Here is a 20,841-nt window from a genome sequence, read left to right as displayed (position 1 = left end):
AATCTGACATAAAATAAGCTAATGTTTGTGTGATAAAATATTAGATCCAATATCCAAATATAATTACTCTAATGGTTTTAGATAACCCAGGGCCAAATTTGCTGAATGATTTTTGGCTGTAGTCAGATGACTACTGTGTAATGTGGTGCTTAAATTATGATAGTTTTAATGAGTTAAAATTAAACAATAACTAATAATTTAAATATGCAATGGTCCAAAGAGAAACTGATGGATGCATTTTTTTTTTCCAGTTCAAGTCAAACTCTTAATATTTGTACATACACCTGTAATTTCAAAGCTTTACTGACTATGCCTTTATTTATTTACTAAGAGAAAGGTATTACAAGAATTTTGGAAGGTTAATTTAAACTAATCTTATATTAGCCACATTCAAATGTTGTATAAGTTAAAGAATCTGATGGTTAACAGAAAGCTACAATTCAGTTTCTTCACTGTGAAAGAATGATGTAATTTGGGCCATTGCTGTTAAGAGGGAAACAGAATAGGAGTGGAAAAAAACCTGTGCACATTCTTCAGCCAAACAATTTATTTTTGTATCACAGTTCTGCTAAATTTCCATGATCTCATAGCAATCTTCTCAATAATCCTTCAACTTTTTAACCCTGCCTCTGCTTGTGTCTCGGATTTGTCTTGCAGAACACAAACAAACGCCCCCTGCGTCGAACCATGAAACAGTCTTTGCAGCGCCTCTTAAGGGCAGACTTGGTTTTCATCCCCGCAGAGGGCTGTATACAGGGAAGATGCTGGCAATGTCCCAACAGAGGTGGTCCGCACTGAGCAGAGGAGCCAGAAGACGAGGGGGGCTGGATGGAGCTGACTCTGGGTGATGACAGGAGTAGTGTGCGGGGAGCTGTGGTGAGGGTGCAGAGACATCTATAGGCACTAGCTGCTGGTGAGGAGAGGCTCAGATTTAACCGGCTCATCTGGGCCACTTGGCGGGTCAGGGAGGAAGCCAGGTGCTTCAAGAGGAGGGATGCCATGGTGTCACAAAGGCTGCAGAGGGAGACAAAGAGAGGTCATTCATATGCAATTACAGTAACAGACATAAAACCGCATTATTATTATTATTCTGGGGTTTGGTTAGTGTCATGTTGTGATGTGCTTTAAGTGTTGTCTTTTTATGGACTCTCAAATAATGTATTTGAGAGGGGGAAAAAAACAATGAATCCCATAGCTGCTTTCCCATCACATTCAAAATATTATTTTTTTACTCAAACTATAATTCACCACAAGATAACTATTTCATGAAAGCAAAAGTAATCATACCCCAAATTTTGTTCCATTATCAATATGAATATCCTAGGTGTTAATACTGTAGAGTCAATACATAGCCTACTCAGGCTAGTAAACTCTGTTTCTTCTTTTAAATCACGCCTCAAAACCTACCTTTTTATAACAATCCCTTGTTTTAAATTTCATTATTGTTGACTTTTTGTACAAAAGTCTTATGTTCAACATTTTATTTTGGCCTATGTTTTTATGTTTTTATTCTGTATTGTTTTTATCTCGATGTTTGCACTATTGTAACTTATGTAAAGTACTTTGTAACTAAGTTTGGAAAGGTGCTATACAAATAAAGTTTATTATTATTATTACTCTATGGAATCGTAAAAATCTACATCATACAGACATAGGCAAAATTGTTGGTACTCTTCCGTTAAAGAAAGAAAAACCCACAAAGGTCACTGAAATAACTTGAAACTGAGAAAAGTAATAATAAATAAAGATTTATTGAAAATTAACTAATGAAAATGAGACATTGCTTTTGAATTTTGGTTCAACAGAATCATTTTAAAAAACAAACTAATGAAACTGGCCTAGACAAAAATGATGGTACTCTTAACTTAATATTTAGTTGCACAACCTTTTGAGGCAATCACTGCAAACAAGCGATTTCTGTAACTCTCAATGAGACTTCTGCACCTGTCGACAGGTATGTTGGCCCACTCCTCTTGAGCAAACTGCTCTAGCTGTCTCAGGTTTGAAGGGTGCCTTCTCCAGATTGCATGTTTCAGCTCCTTCCACAGATGTTCAATAGGATTTAGATCAGGGCTCATAGAAGGCCACTTCAGAACAGTCCAATGTTTTGTTCTTAGCCATTCTTGGGTGTTTTTAGCTGTGTTTTGGGTCATTATCCTGTTGGAGGACCCATGACCTGCGAGGGAGACCAAGCTTTCTGACACTGGGCAGCACATTTCGCTCCAGAATGCCTTGATAGTCTTGAGATTTCATTGCACCCTGCACAGATTCAAGACACCCTGTGCCAGATGCAGCAAAGCAGCCCCATAACATAACCGAGCCTCCTCCATGTTTCACTGTAGGTACAGTGTTCTTTTCTTTGTATGCTTCATTTTTGCGTCTGTGAACATAGAGCTGATTTGACTTGCCAAAAAACTCCAGTTTTGTCTCATCTGTCCAAAGGACATTCTCCCAGAAGCTTTGTGGCTTGTCAATATGCATTTTGGCATATTCCAGTCTCGCTTTTTTATGATTTGCTTTCAACAGTGGTGTCCTCCTCGGTCGTCTTCCATTAAGTCCACTTTGGCTCAAACAGCGACGGATGGTGCGATCCGACACTGATGTACCTTGACCTTGGAGTTCACCTCTAATCTCTTTGGAAGTTGTTCTGGGCTCTTTGGTTACTATTCGTATTATCCGTCTCTTCAATTTGTCATCAATTTTCCTCTTGCGGCCACGTCCAGGGAGGTTGGCTACAGTCCCATGGACCTTAAACTTCTGAATAATATGTGCAGCTGTAGTCACAGGAACATCAAGCTGCTTGGAGATGGTCTTATAGCCTTTACCTTTAACATGAAGGTCTATAATGTTCTTTCTGATCTCCTGAGACAACTCTCTCCTTAGCTTTCTGTGGTCCATGTTCAGTGTGGTACACACCATGATACCAAACAGCACAGTGACTACTTTTCACCCTTTAAATAGGCAGACTGACTGATTACAAGTTTGAAGACACCTGTGATGCTAATTACAGGACACACCTTAGTTTAATATGTCCCTATGGTCACATTATTTTACATCTTTTCTAGGGCTACCATCATTTTTGTCCAAGCCAGTTTCATTAGTTTGTTTTTTTAAATGATTCTGTTGAACCACAATTCAAAAACAATATCTGATTTTCATTAGTTAATTTTCAGTAAATTTTTATTTATTATTACTTTTGTCAGTTTCAAGTTATTTCAGTGACCATTGTGGGGTTTTCTTTCTTTAACGGAAGAGTACCAACAATTTTGCCTACGTCTGTATGTAGGCTACACTGCCAGATTCCTAAAACATTGAGCAACTTAACCATCTGCAACATTAAAGTGATGAACACATTAATGCATCAATAATTAGAATACAATAATATACATTATTCTGCATAATGAGTAATTTTATGTTTGTTACTTTAAGTATTCAGATGCTAATATTGTTGCACTTGTGCTTTTGAATGCAGGACCCTTACTCACAGTTCCACTGTAGGACAGCTGTGCTAAAGAGGACGAGCATGTCATAGAGTTGACCTGCTTGCACCAAAGACAGACATAAAAACAGCCCACTTATCAGTCCCCCGACATGATACAGTCTTATCACAAAATTAAAGAACGTAAACAAACCTTTATGGAGTCCCTTGGAGGTTTAAAACAGGGAGTAAGTCCCTGAATGTTGCGTTTTAATCGCCTCAACGTGACCGCGATGTTGTTCTTGCTTGTGAGGATATACAACTGCTTCCGGGTTGTGATAGTGTATTCATGTATTTCGGTGCCCTCAGTTTAGACTGTCAGTCAGTTTAACCTCTCTGGCTTGGCCAAATCTCGCCAGAACCAAAATCCCAAATGGTGTAGTCTTACTTGTTATATTTTATAATATAGATTTAAATTTGAAGACTATGATTTGAAGCACAATATAAGAGTGTTTCAAACCTGACAGGCAAAACCCAGGGTATTTTTAAACACATACACAATTGCTCCCTGCAATAGTGATGTGTCGTCTCGAACGAGCCAACTCTTTAAGCCGGCTCTTTTAAGTGACCGATAAGAGCCGGCTCCCGTCTGAGAGCAGTTTTTTCTTTAATTAATTCAAGGCAGAATGATAGGACGATCTTCTTCGCGCCATGGGCACTCCATGCACTGACAGTGAGTGAATGTTGTGTTAATGACGTCCGTGCGACCAATCAGGTGATGACAGACAAGGATCATACCATCAAGCAGGGAGGGGCGGTGCGCTGACCGTCTACAGGTACAGAGCAGGAGGGAAAGGAGGAGAGAAAGAGAGAGAGGAGTGCGGTGCGCGAATAGCAGACAAGATGAATGACGAAGCAACATGTAAAATTATGGTATTCAGGAAATTATAAGGTTTAGTATAATTTAAGTGATATATGTGCATACATACTAATCATAGGTCAAAACAGTGCTAAATTTGGCTGAATTATAAAAGGCAGAAGTGGTAAAATGAAGAGCCGTTTGGGAGCCGAAAGAGCCGGCTCTTCTTGGTGAGCTGGCCAAATGATCTGGCTCACTAAAAAGTGCCGGAATTCCCATCCTTACCCTGCAAGGCACCTTGGGTAACAGTCAGTAGTAACCATGGCGGCCGCAGCGGGCAGAGTTCTGTCCTTCAGTAAACATGCTAAGCTGCTGGTTTCACCTCTGAGGCTGTCTGCTGTACCTGCTCACCGCTACAGCGTAGAGGTGTCCAGTACCGGCGAGGCCATTACTCACACCGGACAGGTAAAGCTTGACAAGTGTTGTTTCTCTCTTTGATTCTTACGTCAGCGTCCTTAACGCTTTTTAGCTTAGCCTTGCATCAGTGCAGCTAACGCTACTAGGTCCATTATCGGACAGCCGTCCAGAATGACTGGATCACGGCTGATATCCAGTGTGTCAACAGATGTTTTTGTTTGTAGAGCCCCAAAACAGATCACCCAGCCAACATCTGTATGTGGGGCCCATGTGGGTAGTAAATGGGCTGGAAAATGGGCCCTATATGGGATTGTCCATGGGTTCCATAAACAATTGCCCTTGTGGGTTTCCTGCAGGAGTACACTGGGTGTTATATGGGCCCCATCTGGGCAACATAAACCAAAACCCATCTCGGCCCCAGGTTTAAGTTCTACATGGGGACTACATGGCCTGAAAGATGGGTTGTAAGTGGGTTTGTCCACAGTTTCCATGTTGGCCCCAAGCATCCTTCATGCTGCTAGCCATCAACAAAAGGCTGACCCCCATATGAGAACTATGAGGACTTTAAGAACTTTTAACATGCACTATCTGCAACCATCTTGGACTCTAACCACTGGCACACTTTACACTTACTTAACACTATACATCCTATATACCACTTTATAGACTGCACATATTACATTTATTTATTGCACATACTACATGTATTTATTGACCGACTGCACACACTATGTTTACCCGTTCACTCTGTATCTTTTATATCTCTATTATTGTTTTTTTTTTATCATTTTTGTATACCTTTACCTCTCCTGTGTTTCACTCTGTTTGCTGATGTTGCTGATTTGACACCTGAATTTCCCTACGGGGATTAATACAGGTTCATCTTATCTTATCTTATGCACTGATTTCCCAGTGGTGACCCAACTAGGACCCACACGGGTAGCCCACACGGGTAGCCCATGTGGGACCAACTTAGTTGGCCCAAGTGGTCGCCATTTTTGTGTTGCCCATTCTGAGCCCATGCACTAATTTCCCATTAGTGACCCACCTAGAACCCACTTGGGTAGCCCACACGGAGAGCCCATGTGGGACCTACTTAGTTGACCCAAGTGGGCCCCAGATAAGATGCCCATTTTGGGCCCATACCCGCTTGGTACCCAGGTACCCCCAGCATAACCCATGTGGGGCCCACATAACCATGTTGGCTGGGCAGTAGCAAAAAAAGGATTAACGTTATGCGCTAACTGTTGCCTTCTACTCCAGTTCATAACGTGAGTGTTTTTCCTCTCAGGTGTATGATGAAAATGATCCCAGGAGAGCCCGATTCGTTGGCAGACAGAAAGAGGTAAGTAGTAACTGACAGACAAGCGTAATAAAGCTCAGACAGCAGCTAATTTATATGTAACCTCTGACCAAATCTAGGTTTGTTGTTGGAGGTATAGTAACGTTAGAAATATGAAACAACGAGACTGCCAATGTACACCTTAAATCTTGTCAAATATCTTAAAGGTCCCATATTGTAAAAAGTAAAATTTTCATGTCATTTATATTATAAAGCAGGTTTAAGTGCTATATAAATACTGTTAAACTATCAAAACGCTCAATATACGGAGAAATACACACAGCTCGTGTTCAGAAATTGTGCGTTTGAAACAAGCCATTAGGATTTCTGTCCATTTGTGATGTCACCAATATACAATATTTAGACCATTACACGGTTCGTAACGTAAACATTCTAAATGTGTCCCAGTTTATTTCCTGTTGCAGTGTATGTGAATGACATCAGCTGACAGGAAGTAAACATGGACCCCAACTGTTGCCTAGCAACGCAATTCAGTTGCAATTCCGTTGAAATGCACTAAAACGGAGCGTTTCAGACGGAAGGTAAATACAGGTATATTCAGGCAGACAGTATGAGGAAAATAAAGTTTTTTTTTAACATTACAGCATGTAAACATGTTCTAGTAGAAACACAAAATACAAGTATGAACCTGAAAATGGGCACGATATGGGACCTTTAATCTCAAATCTAATTCTGTTCCTCTTGTCACCATATGCTCAAACTAGTACACATTACCACACATATTCAATTAAGCACACATTTTTTAAAATCATTATATATTGAAAACTTTCCATGCTCACTACTCACTACCCATTTAATAACTGGGTTTATGCCAGCACAATGAATGACTGGCTGGATAGCTATCATAATCAAAACATCAGTTATGCACACCAATACAATTTCACTGTGTGTAATGTTTCTTAAGCCTTTGTGTGGCATATAAACCTAATTTTACGCAGCCAGTAATGACAGAAATCACACTCTTTGTGTCAAGGTGAATACGAACTTTGCCATCAAACTGGTGGCAGAGGAGCCAGTGACTGACATTGCGGCCAGAGTGGTGTCCTGTGATGGAGGTGGAGGAGCCCTGGGTCATCCCAAGGTCTACATCAACCTGGTAAGAGCCTAATTTGAAGTGGTCCATTTTGTCTATTTTGTCCATTTTGACAAAATCTGATAAATCCAACCAATGCTTTTATAGGTCATTGTGTGTCATATGGGCTATTTACCATTTCTTTACCAGCAGCCAATACTTTGGTTAGTACTGTGAATCAAATTAAAGTGTTTATGTGGCTTAATGTGGCACATCTTCCTTAGGTTTACTTGTATTTATTTAATTGGGATACTTGAGATCCAGTTACAAGATCCAGTCAAATGCATGAACCCCTTGATCCAAGCCGTATTACTCCCAGAAAATGACAATACAGAGATTAAGGAAGTGTTGAAAATGTTTTTATATGATAGTTCCGTTTGTTTGAGTATTCCTATAATCACCTTTACAGCAGATTATGCAGTGGTCCCAAATTATAGATACTAACTGTCATTTTTTTTGTCTCTCTTTCGCCAGGATAAAGAGACAAAAGTGGGCACATGTGGCTACTGTGGATTACAGTTCAAGCAGATTCATCATCACTGAAACATTTCCTCTGTCTCTGCTTCTCTGTATAAATTGCCATATTGGTTAATAAATTATATGTTGTCTGACTGTCTGTATGAGAGTGCATTCTTCTTAATGAAGCCTGTTGGAAATCAATGTTGCAACACATCTGTAGTTTATAACTACATAGTACTGTACGTGCACTATGCATCCATCTTTTTAAGGGAATATCTTGTGTAGTAGTGTAACTTTGGGATACTGGTTTCATTATATTGCTGGATGTAGTTCCCCCTGTGACAGGCAGAGGTCAGCAGTGTCCTGCAGATGTGTTTGGTCTGCTAGTACAAAGACAGAGAGGCAGTTATGTACAGAAACAAATGCCAAGTTTTAGACATTTTTTTTTATATTGCACAAACCAAAACTATTTCTTTATATAAAGGGTTTTGTGCAATAAAACTGTATTACGTCTGAATTATAATCAGAGCTGATGAAAGTTGCACTGCACCTTAAAAATCTGCTCCGTTGTAATCTGCATGAGTATAGGATTTCTTTTCTTTCCTGCGTCTTGGAACACATGAATAACTGATTCTGTGTGATTACAGTGCTTTTAACGTTCCTTTATCAACAAGCAGGAAAGCTATGTCTCTACTGTTTACCGTAAAGAGCCAACCTTAGCATTCCTTGTGCATCGGCCCCACACAATCTGCGATGTAGAGTCTCGCGCTGCCAAGCCTGGAGGACATCAGGAGGGAGCCAGCCTGATAAGACACAGTAGCGCGGAACAATACATGTTTGAAGAAGATCATATATATATTTCATCGGGCTTATTCTCCATAGACCTCTGCATGCCAAATTGGCCCGCGCTTGGCTCAGGCTCCAGACAGCACTAGCCTGTTCTGTCCCCAGTGATGCAGCCAGTGGAACTGCATTTTCCACACCGTAGAGCTCAGGTTGGGAAGAGTAGTCAGGCTGATATAATTGGCCCCGGTGACTCCTGGAAGTGAGGCTTATGCTGTAGTTAACCTCATCTATAGTCAGACCACTTTGGATGATTGAAGGGGAGAGAGGTGTATTGTTAAAATGAGGCAGGCGAGCCGGGTCAGTGTCAGAGAGCTGACTGGTTGGTCTTGCGGTTGGTAAGTCTGAGTGGTTGGTTGAGTTAGAGGCATTGCCGGGGGCAAAATCTTCAGATGAAACTGAGCATATGAATTGTGCTGAATTAAACAGCGCTGTGTTTTTGTGCTGGATTTAACCGCACTGTTTAATTATTCACCGCTCTTAAATGCACCAGCCGGCATAATAGAATATCCTTTAACATCATATATGTCAAGTAACTCCAGATTATGAAGTTGGATTCAACCAATTTGCGCAAAGACTCATTCATCGTTTCAACCTTAAACTGTCAAATCACCACAGGGGGGTCTTTGGCTACAGCCAGTTATCCACTTTTCTTTCAGCATAATATTAAGTAATAATTGCAAATACAACTCTTAGGCATAATGTGACCCCACACTGTTGGGTCAGACCAAGATAAGCTCAAATAAGACTGTAATCATATTGAAAATCTCTTCACTGCTGAGCCGCACAATAGATAATGGAGTTAAATGCCATTGAATTCCTTAACACACACGGCGCCCCTCCACAACAATCACTCACTCCACGCAAAACATCCTCCTCGTCGCTGTAATTGCCTTATTAAAATATTCCGCCTTGAAGATGTGTCATATTACAGACCCTCAGGCTCATTATGGAGCTCCCTGCAGCCAATTATCTGAACCTGCATGTCTAGAAGCCACTGTGACCAAAAGGGGCTCGTAGACAGATCTGGGAGCAGCCCGTCCTCTTCATATCCACACTTACTGTATGAGAGGCAAAACAGAAAACTGACCTTTGGCCATTGTCTCGGGGCAACTCCACTCAGCTCCACTTTAGAGTCAGGTGACAGAGCTTCTGACCTTTACCATGGAAATAATGACTTGTACTTGTGCCAGGAGCTCAGAGGGTTACCGCGGGGAGCGAGACACCTCTGGCGACATGTGACAGTTTTTGGAGGAGAGAGTTTGCACTCAGCACTTTGATAGCCCCGGGAAACCAAAGTGTGTGTGACAAGACGCAAGAGACTTAGAACTGTGTGTATATGTATGCCAGGGTGTGTGTGTGTGTGTTTGAGTATGCGACAGAGGCACAGACAGTGTTGAAAGGAAATAGGTGTCAGACGGAGGGTGCAGAGTAATTTGAAGTTGTCAATACTTCCTGTGCAGATATTCCATCTGAAATTTTAAAAGTAGAGGTGATTCAGAAAAGAAAAAAAAAGAGGCCACAGAGTGAATCGTATGAGCAACTAATTCAAGAAAAACATTACTTTTCTGAGTGGAGAAAAAAAGTCTTTTGCCTATCACCCCCACTCAGTTCTCCCATAAGACACAAAAAGGCCAAATAACTGCCGGTGGTATGAGCCAGACAAGTAAACAGTGGCTCTAACAGTCCCCGACCTGTACAGCAGCACACTGAGGCTTAATCACATTATATGGCCCAGGGAGCAGGCCTTCGTGTCAGACGGGCTGTTGAGTGGCTCGCTTGTGTGTCGAGAGCAGACAGAGGTGAGGTGAGACGAGTGGAGGGAAGGAGGGAGGGGGGGATATGGAGGATGGGGAATGAGAATGAGATGGGGGGTTATAGGGAAAGAAAAGAGGAAGAAGAGAAGATGGGTGATGTGCTGGAGGAGTAAAGGGGGGAAAACGTGTGATAGCTCAGTGGAGGATGAGGGGAAATCTCACAAGAAAACAATGTAAATTACCGGCCAAAAAGATCGGTCATATTTTAAGTTTTGACAGTGTTTTGCTTCATAATTCTACTTGTTTAAACATTATCACTCATTTTAAAGGTCATACCATTTTTACACTTAAAACATACACATAGAGGAGCATTTAGCAGATAAAGAGCCAGTTGGTTGTGACTAAAAACAGAATGAATATTGGACCCGAAACATGGCTTCAAATGAATGACAATGATGCTCCATGTCTGCGGGATGTGTAAAAAGGAAACTTCTAGTTCACCATATCAACTTAAAATATGATAGTGTTGCGGTCACAGCTTGTTTTAGCTGCCCCGGAGTGGCCAAAAAATCTGTTATTGAAGTTTTAAAGTACTTTTTTAAGCTTGTGCTGACTTTGTAATGGAAATCTAAACAAATCATTTTAGTTGATTATTGATTAATTGAAAAACTTATTAAAAAATACTTACATTATTGTACAAAACACCCTTACAGATTTGGGATTCTCTTGAAACAAATGCCATAATTTTGAAAAAACAGAAAAGGAATTCCAAAATAAATCTTAGTTAACACTGAAAACAAGTGGATGTGGCCCTTTTTTTTAACTTTCTGAATCAAAGTCAGGTGAGATTTATGCTCAATATTAAATTGCTGTGTATATACAGTATGTATTCTGTATGTACTTCTGCAGTTTCCCCTAGTGCTCTGCACCCAAGAGACGACTCATGTCTCAACCAGCTAGAGGTGAGAACTCATATCTCTTAACCCCACTCAGCGCCGGGTCGACCTCTTATCTGACTGCCATTCTATATCCTTCATGACACCACCACCACCACCTCCTTTGTTGTCAAATCCACCTCAAGATTTTTAAAAAGCAAACTAAATTGTATAATATCTAGTACATTAAACCTAGATATCAAAAAAAGGAGAAAGAACCTGAGCAAAAAACATAAAAAATATATTTGCAGCAGCCAACCACAATGAGATCCTGTCGGACAGCGGAGTGGAAGAAAGAAAACTTTACAGAAATAAGAAGTCAGATGTCATTATTTATCATCCTAAATCTTACTTATTTATGAGGCAGAAACAGAATGAAATTCTCGGTTGAATTCATCCTGAATTATTTAATCCGAAATGGTTAATTCCATACAAAGCCCAGGAAGATCCCTCCTCTGTTCTGATAAATACTTTATCACTGTTCCTAAATCGAAAACAGGAGCAGAAAGATGGGGGGTGAAAAAAAACAACAACTTCTCACTGTTTCTTGTTATGCTTTGTTATAGGAAGTGTTAAATGTTTTTCAGTGCTAAATTTGAGAAGTTTTCTTTAATAATTGAAGTTCTGAATGGCTGAAGTTGATGGAAATGTATTTTGTATCAAACATTTAGGCCTAATGATGCTCCGTTTATTTCAACGACGTTTCTTTTTATTGGTTGTATCAAATACTCACCGAAGTGGATAAAGATGTGACACTTACTTAAAATTACTTAAGACCTTTTATGAAGCATTTTGCGCGTGGCGGATTTTCTTGCAGTCCCAGGTTGACAAAGTCAAAAGCCGCCTAATGAAAAGGGACGCATCGCTGATTGCAGCTATATCTGGAGCCGAGGTGGAAGTGGCATCGATTTAACAATTTAGCAGCACCCTCCTCTGTGTGTTTCCATTAGTCACGGCTGAATACCGCCCACTTCCCCCCTTTCGCTCCCTCAAAACACACACACATGCACACAAACACTTGCACACACACACACACACATATCCAAAGCCTGCGGAGGTATATTCCACTATTCACAAACAGGATTTACATCATCTTAACTGATACCACACAGTTAATGTAAGGGTACAATCAGAGAACTTTGCCATTCTACGGAATACACCTTTTATTTTTGTGACTCAGTGCATGTGCAGGCTATAGTGCAAGTGTACAATATTGTATATTTTTCATGTGTGTGAACCGTACAACCTTGCTGCAGGAACGTGTGTGGTGACACGAAGCTCGAAGACATTTGACCATTGATGGGCCCATGAGAGTTTGTGAGTTGAAAGAGAGTTAGGGCCTGTCAAAATGCCAAAATAGGATCATACATTGTTAATTGACCGTTCGCAAAACCCCTATCCCGAACAACAATCGTCCAATCATAGCTTAGCAACCGTAACTGGGGCAAACCAGGTCTGTCAAACTTTGGATTTCTCCACATGTACATGGGGCCGCAGTAAGAGCGATACTCTGCTTCTAAAGAGGGTGGTGTCGTGTTTTTCGAACTTTTCCAAAATCAAAAACACCAGAGCAAGAGTTTAAGAAATAGATTAAACAATGTTTGTTTGCTCTAACGTAAGCTGCAATCATTAGAATGTCTGGCTAACTAGCTCACTACCCACAGTAACCAAGCATTACTTCCAAAGCCAAGGAGCACACCATTTACCAGCGTAGGCTGCTCATACACCGTTCGTAGCTATACCTATGAAAAGTAAAGCACTTTAATTTGTGTTTATCCCACAAAAACAATTTGTGTGTAATTATCGTAATCGGGAACCAGGAAATATAAATAGTGGCGAACGCCCATAGGTAGGAGGTCGGCCAAAAAAAATCGGACTTTCACCCAATAGACCAGCATTCGTGTCCTGTGCGAAACCAGAGGTCAACATTGATGTATTTGTCAATTAACTTCAGTACTTAAGTAATGCTACTTCCGGAGTTATTTTAAGCCAAACCATGATCTTTTCCTAAACCTAACGAAATAGTTTTGTTGCCTAAACCTAACCAAGTTGATCTTTTCCTAAGTCTAACTAAGTAGTTTTCTTGCCTAAACTTAACTTATTAGTTTTGTTACCTAAATCTAAGGAAGTTGTTTCCTGTGAAGACGGAAGTTTATTTTGAAAACTGTACGCATGTAACGAGCGGAAATTGACATGTGTCGCTGGACATTCGTAGGATGATGAACGAAAAAGGAGGAATAACTTTTTCGTAAAATATCATACAAACCGTTGTATGAGAATATGTTGACTAGCGTTAACTACATTATTTGTGCGGTTACAATGTTTGGTTACACGACTAGTACATCCATCCATTTTGGCTAACGTTGGCAGCTCTTTACTGGATTTGGGGAAGTTTACACTCCAGCAATGTTACCTGAGATAGCGTTGAATTTGCCAGATGCATTGGCTAGTCCTCATTAAAAAAGCCTGCATGTCTTCTATATGGATCATCGACTGATCGGGATATGCTCACTTTTTGCCCGGGACATGAAGCTTTAGCCTCAGTCTCTTAGCACAGTATCACATATGTAACCAACAAGTGCACAATTAAAGAGGACCTATTATGCTTATTTTCAAGTTTATACTTGTATTTTGGGTTTCTACTAGAACTCATACTGGCTGGCACCTCTTTTCACCCTCTGTCTGCCCAGTCTGTTCTGATTGGTCAGCTGGAACCACTGTTGTGATTGGTCAACCGAACCAAACTCTTCGGACTCCGCTCCAGCTCCACTCTAACCAGCTTTATTTGAGGGTGTGCCAAACTAGCCGTTATGCAAATGTGTTACTTGGTGACATCACCACATTATGGAAGAAAAGGCGGGACTTCAAGCAAGGCGTTTCAGTTCAGTTCACTCATTTTGGCGTGGACTTTGGGCTTTGTAACTTTGCAGACCTTTTACATGCACAAAAAAACTATATAACACACTAAAGGAAAGGGAGAAAGCACAATAGGTCCCCTTTAAGACCCCTTTGCAAGAAACATTAGAAAGTCAGCTATGTTTTCTACGTAATATGCTCATGGAGTTAACATTAGCTTAAATAGGAAGCTAGTTAGAGCTAATGAAATCTGCCACCAACAGTTGTCATTTTGGACGGCAAAATTATTGGTTGTTGGCTAGATATGAGAAGCCTGATTTTGTCTACTTCTGTCTGGAATCAAGGACCCATTGTTTACAAAAATTTACAATTACAAAAAAATAATTTTTGAGTGCCACTCTTATCATTGTAAACTGCATATATGCTGTGCGAGAATGGAAAGCTTGTTAGACGTAGCAACAGTAACTAATAGGGGTTGGCGCTTTGCGAACGGTCAATTGGTCAAGTCACAACAACAAAATATAGACTTTTTCTTTCAAGTCCAGCAGTCTTATTATATTCCGTTGACGAAGTGTTGGTTGGACTACAACGATGACGTAGACCGAACAAGTTCAAAGGACTGTCTGCTGTCTATCACGGCATCATTTAAGCCTTTCCACACCTCCGCTGGTTTGGGCAGTTGTTGGAAAGGAGGACCATGGAAAACTCCATCCACCCATTCTCTGAGCGTGGCGACTGGCGACTCCTGTTCCCTGTCTGCCTTGGTTAGCGCCATATTTGATGGATACCCAGGAGAGGAGGACCCGGTCGACGACAGCATGCAGGGAGGGTACTCTGGCTGCAGAGACACAGCGGTGTGAGCGATGGACCAAATTTTCGGCTTGCTGTCTGTGCTTCGAGGGTCTGAATTGGGATAGAAGGTGTGGTTTTGCTGTTGGACCGGCGTGAGTTTGGGGCAGTCTGGAGACAGTCTCTCTTTTCCGTGCAGCGGGTCTGGGTTGTGTGTGAGATGCCCGTGTGGGAGGTCTGTGTTTGCGTCATTGTCCTCAGTTAGAAACTGTGGCTTCGGTTCACAGTCGGAACCATCTGACTCCAGCAGGTCGAAGTCCTCAAGGTCACTCTGCAGGTCTGCACACTGTTGATCTGCAATAATGAATCATACAGATAACACTGAGTCTGTGCAATGCTGGTTAATTTTAAACAAACGAGCTAAAAGCGCTGACCGGTTTAGGCCCAATACTTACCAGGAAGGTCTTTGTCATTTTTAAGTGGCTTCTCAGCTTCGTCACTGTCATCATCACAGCCCCGATCGTCAGAGCTCTTACAAGCCCGCGGTGACCACGTCACCTTGTTCTCCTTCTTCAGCCTCCTGCGTGCATTGGCAAACCATGTAGACACCTGAGGGAGGGAGGGAATGCAGGTCAGAGAGGATCGTAAAACCATATGGATAGGACAGGAGTGAAGAAAAGACAGGGAAGGAAGGAGCAAAAGTATGAGGAAGTGTGAAATAAGTAAAGCAAACACGGGAAAATCAATTAACACTACTACTGGAAACGGATTGATGGGAAAACAAGATTATCGGGCTAAACTAAATTTTGCCCTTTAAATCTATAATATTTGACTAAGAGCTATACCTGTGTAAGGGTCATCCTGGTGATGATGGCGAGCATTATCTTCTCTCCCTTTGTGGGGTAGGGGTTCTTCTGGTGTTCCTGCAGCCAAGCCTTCAGGGTGCTCGTGGTCTCTCGGGTGGCATTTTTACGACGGGAAGCGCCGTCAGAGCAGGAATACCTGAGCCAAATGGTGACGATCCAAATCATATTTAGCTATGTCATATACCAAAAATACATAAATTACTTTTGCTATAAAGAAAGGCCTCCCTCATTTATGACTAACGATTGACTTTAAATCATATATTAATGATGTCTTGGGAGAGAGACCATACCATAAAATACATTGTACTACTTGTAAAGATGCCAAGACATTAAAAGACTATGAGGTCGCTACAAATGAGCTACAGACACTGGGAATATCTTTTCATCAGAGAGTCTGCAGTCCTAAGTGTAGTGAAGATATTACAGTTTTGAATTGAGGAAAATATGGTGTAATTGAAGGGCAATAACTTTTAACTTACCCATATCTGTCATACGGATATTGTCCAAATGCGTATTCATAGGGATAGTAGGCAGGAGTCTGAGATGTCCCCACAGATGCAGCTCCGTCTTTGGGATCTAGTGGCCCCTGAAAATATTGGCAAATAAAAGATATAAATAATAATACATTTATTTATATAGCACTTCTCAAAACAGACGTTACAAAGTGCTTCACAAGACAATAAAAGCAGATAAATAAAGTAAAAGATATGGTAACTGTTAAAACAGATCACAGAACATATCAATAATAATAGAAGTGGTAAAATGGTAGGACAAGTTCATAAAAAAATATACATAAATGCGTATAAATGTACACATGCGTCCAGAAACGGATGTGTACATACATATATTTATACCCTTCTACTTATAGGAATGCTATCCTAAAAAAAATGTGTTTTCAAATGTCGTTCATATGCTTAATCAAAACATTTTCACATAAATTAAGTCTCATAATAAAAGTGACTTTAGCCTGATTTTACCTTGTTTACTTTGATTTTATTTTTAAGAATAATATTTCCACATCATTCTAGAAAATCTTAAAAAAAAAATTACATGGTCACTTTTTCAACCTTTCTTTCCTCCCAATATCAGTATGCACAATTATGCATTTTTAAAAATAAAGGCAAAATGATGGTGATAATGAAGTAGAAGTGAAGTGTGGAACTCACTCTGGGGTAGAGAGCGGTGGCGTCGCTGGAGCAGGTGTTATAGTAACCTTGGCTCTTTGGATAAGTTCCGCTGTAGACTCCAATGCCGGTGGAAGAGGTGAGCTGGTGGCCTGGAGAGCGCAGTGTGACCGGGTGAGACGGAGGCGTACCCGGCTCCAGACAACCGGCCAGAGAGCTGGAGGTCATCAGAAACTTTGGCAAGAAAAAATTGTAAAAAAAAATAAATAATAATTAACCTTACTTGTACCATATTACATTATCGGCGAGAAATTATTGAAAGGTGTTTTAAAGAAGTGTAAAAGTGTTTTAAGTAGTGCAAAAAAAAAAAACAGTCTAACAGTACAAGTTTAGTTCTTCAAATGGGGTTTTTCTTTAGTGTTTCTTTTATTAAGATAAGATAAGATGAACCTGTATTAATCCCCGCAGGGAAATTCAGGTGTCAAAGCAGCAACATCAGCAAACATCAGCAAACAGAGTGAAACACAGGAGAGGTAAAGGTATACAAAAATGATCAAAACAATAATAGAGATATAAAAGATACAGAGTGAATGGGTGAACATATATAGTGTGTGCAGTCCGTCAATAAATAAATGTAGTATGTGCAATAAATAAATGTAATATGTGCATATGTGCAGTCTATAAAGTGGTATATATAGGATGTATAGTGTAAATAAATGTAATATGTGCATATGTGCCGTCTATAAAGTGGTATATATAGGATTTATAGTGTAAAGTAACTGTAAAGTCTCTTATATATCTTACATAAGTGAAAAAAAACGTTGTAAAAAATGCACAGAGAACAAATACTGCCAAGCAACTGTCACATTTTGTTTGTGCATTATTTTCTACAATAACTTTAATGACAAAAAACATGTTAATACAAAATAATGAGTGTATACCTGCGGTGGGGTGGAGTAGGAGTATCCCAGTTGAGAGTAAGCCATGGCTCAAATCAGATCAAAAGCAGCCAACAGCATCCGTGCCAAGCAAGGGTAGACTTTTGCACTCTGACACTAACTAGTTCACAGCTGTTTTTCCAGTCAACTTTTTCAGTTTTTGTTCAAAAAACAAACATGGATATCATCTACCGCGCAGACATTTACGCACCACTTTCATTTTACGCACCACGATTTAACAGTCTTTAAAAAAAGTAACTTCTTGGCGTCCTCCTCCAGTTCCACCTCATGCAACCGAGCTGCTGGAGCTTCTACAGTATCCCTGCTGCTGCTGTCTTACAATCCAAAGCGAAAGTGTGTGTATGTATGTGTGTGTGTGTGATCAAACCATGCATCTCCCTGTGATGCGCTCTTTGGTTTTAAGGCGCGTCTTCTCTGACGTCACTCAGTCCGGACTGTGCGTGTGTGTGTGTGTGTGTGGGGGGGGGATGTAGCACCGGTGTTCATATCAAGATGAAGAAACTCACCTAATTAATTCCCTCCCAGGTTTCTTTCAGCTCCACGCATGCGCAAAGAGCAACCCCACCGACAGTCCCCAGGCGTAATGAGAATGTGATCAATTCTCCTTTCCAAGTAAACACACAGCTGCATACACACAGACACACACACTCCTACACTCACACACAGAGCTATGGCCAGAGGGGGGGATCAGGAACGTGATGCCTTGACACCACATTGACACGAGATGATTGATGACTACAACCTGATATTAGCATAATCGTTTTGCCCTGTAGTTTAGATAACTTGTCACCATGGAGAAATCTCCCTGTCATCCACATATTCATGAGTGGGGAAATTTCAGGTCTCCTCCAAGCAAATTAATCAAAGAATAAACACTCTCTGTGCGTTCCCTTGAGTAAGCACCTTTACCAAACTGAATGGCTTGTCATGTTTTTAATAACAAAGTCTTAAGCCGTCCTAGTGAAGTGGAAACATTTCTCTCATTTCCTCTCAATCCACCCTTAAGAAGGGGAGGATGAAGAGTATAGGGCAAGTGGGAAAAAGGGATGGGGGGAAATGTAAGAGGAGTTTGTGGTGTTGAAAATAATTGGATATGTTTGTGGAAAAAAGGGGCAGAAGTGAATATTTTTAGGGGTTTAATGATAATAGAGAAGGAGGAAAGGAGTTAGGGACTGTATGAAAATTATTAGAGGAAAATTCTTATTAAATAATTATTAAATTATTAGATTATTAAATTATTAGCCTCTTCCAGAGAAGGAAGAGGCTTTTTTTCGGTGAAGGGAGGTTAGTTTGTATTTATTGAGAGAACTTTTTTTTTCTCATCCCTCTATATTTGTTTTACTTTTATATATTTATGGTATTGATCAAATAGTTATATCGCAAACATGGCTCTCGTAGATATTTGACCGTGTGGTTTGGAAGACAGCACACCGGCCATGTGCATGTAACTGATTTGACCGACAGTCCGATATTTGACGGCGTACTTAATTGTTTTCCCAATTAGATTGTGGTGACAGTTGTAATTGCTGGCTAGATAATGTTGTGAATGAGGCACTACTTTTAAGCGCAGGACTTGGCCACCATGAGTGTGGAGTTTGCATCCAGAATACGGTATGTGGTTTGGTTCAGTCAGCTGCAACGGCAGCAGATTTTGCCTGATGAAGGTCTACTAGCACCAAAACATTGCAAATAAATTTATTTTTGCAAGTTAGACAATGTGCAGGAGTTTGTTTGCAACTTTCGACTCGTCCCCCTACGCACCTGTCTCAAGAAATAGATGTGCAAAGTGTTCCTTTAGGTCCTGGTTTAGTCAGTAAAAGCACTTCAGTCATCCCAACTCGTCACATACCGCCGCTTTGTCGCACCCCTTGGCGTCACTTTATTTTCCGCATCATAACCACGATATAGTTACCCTTGGCGTCACTTTATTTTAGGCAACAAACCCATTAAGTTAGGTTTAGGAAAGAACTACATGGTTGGGCTAAAAACTACTACGTTTGTACAGTGAAAATGACACTGAACGTTGTGAACACGGGACACGAACGGACAGCAGGTTTTAACGTGACACACAGGACAAAAACAGCTCCTGGAGGAAAGCCTTGTGTTTGTTGGACCCATCCCCCTCCCCTCCCGCCTGTCCGATGTGTGTCTTTTTGCTTTTTAAACTACGTCACCACACTCCAGGCGCACTTTACCGGAGTGTTTTTACTGTTGCCACGGATGGGTTTACATTGTAGTTATTGGAACGCCCGGTGCATTTCATACCGGCGCTGAAGGGTGCTTTTTGCGGCGGTACCAAATGCCGACGGCCATGACAAAGCGTCATTATTTTATACCCTGGGAATGAGAATGGGCTGTCTTTTCCTAACGTTAACCAAGAGCTGTGAGTGTCTCAACATAACTATAAAAGGTTTAATAATGCTTTAATCACTAAAAGTGGATATTGTATTATTGCAAGCTTGGATAGTTTGGCAGCAAACAAATGAAATACTTTGTCAGTGAAACTTTTTGCTCGACTTTCCTGATAGTCAATCAGGAATAATTCCTCATTATGTTAATAGAAGATGTAATCCGGTCGGCATTACGTTTCCTTAAAAAACATATTTGCTATTGCAAATTAGTTGTATATAAACATAATTTCTAGGAGATGGGTTGGGACTGAGTTGTCATCTTTTCCCGGTTCACTCCTTCTGTCGTTGTTATGACTGTTTGATTAGCAGCCCTTTGACATTATTCTAGGTCAAGTGGAGGATCCTAAGTAAATGTTGATTATGTTAAGGAGGGTATTTCTTTTTTTATAAAAATTAAATATAAGAATCATCACCCTTCCCCACGCTAATCATTTTTGTACAGTCCCTTACATTGGTGGAAATGGAGGGGAGAATTAAAATGGGAAATCCATTGGAGGTTATGGGGAGAAATAAGAGACAAAAGGAGAGTTGGATAAGAAACTTTGCGTGCGAGAAACCACACATGGAGAGATGAATGTGGAAAAGAGGGGAAGCCTAAAGAGGCGAACTTGGGGAGCAGAAGGAATCACTAATAGTCAGGGGATCTGGAATGGAGCGAGGGGATGTGGAGGGGTAAAAGGACAAAATATTCCCAGTGCACCCAGAGTAGGCCT

At 40.7% G+C, this 20,841-nt stretch overlaps 3 protein-coding genes across 3 annotated transcripts; 1 reads left to right on the top strand and 2 right to left on the bottom strand.

The window, feature by feature from the left end:
- Nucleotides 1-525: 525 nt before the first annotated feature.
- On the bottom strand, nucleotides 526-1,014 carry mrpl36 (mitochondrial ribosomal protein L36). The gene has a single exon (XM_037796086.1). It carries the CDS (start codon nucleotides 999-1,001, stop codon nucleotides 618-620), a length of 384 nt encoding a protein of 127 aa, XP_037652014.1. The 5' UTR covers nucleotides 1,002-1,014; the 3' UTR covers nucleotides 526-617.
- A 3,557-nt stretch (nucleotides 1,015-4,571) lies between these two features.
- Nucleotides 4,572-7,745, top strand: ndufs6 (NADH:ubiquinone oxidoreductase subunit S6). Its single transcript, XM_037796083.1, has 4 exons — nucleotides 4,572-4,742; nucleotides 5,986-6,039; nucleotides 7,031-7,153; nucleotides 7,604-7,745. The coding sequence occupies exons 1-4, from the start codon at nucleotides 4,599-4,601 to the stop codon at nucleotides 7,670-7,672; spliced, it is 390 nt and encodes a 129-aa protein (XP_037652011.1). The 5' UTR covers nucleotides 4,572-4,598; the 3' UTR covers nucleotides 7,673-7,745.
- A 6,286-nt stretch (nucleotides 7,746-14,031) lies between these two features.
- irx4b (iroquois homeobox 4b) lies at nucleotides 14,032-17,744 on the bottom strand. The gene is made up of 6 exons (XM_037795386.1): nucleotides 17,700-17,744; nucleotides 16,801-16,992; nucleotides 16,114-16,220; nucleotides 15,614-15,770; nucleotides 15,224-15,377; nucleotides 14,032-15,122 (listed from the first exon to the last, which is right to left on the bottom strand). Exons 1-6 carry the CDS (start codon nucleotides 17,742-17,744, stop codon nucleotides 14,563-14,565), a joined length of 1,215 nt encoding a protein of 404 aa, XP_037651314.1. The 3' UTR covers nucleotides 14,032-14,562.
- Between the last annotated feature and the right edge of the window lie 3,097 nt (nucleotides 17,745-20,841).

The sequence above is a fragment of the Sebastes umbrosus genome, chromosome 15 (assembly GCF_015220745.1).
Source record: "Sebastes umbrosus isolate fSebUmb1 chromosome 15, fSebUmb1.pri, whole genome shotgun sequence".
Taxonomy (NCBI): domain Eukaryota; kingdom Metazoa; phylum Chordata; class Actinopteri; order Perciformes; family Sebastidae; genus Sebastes; species Sebastes umbrosus.
Note: the sequence above shows the minus strand (reverse complement) of the source record. Positions and strands in the feature narration are given on the sequence as shown.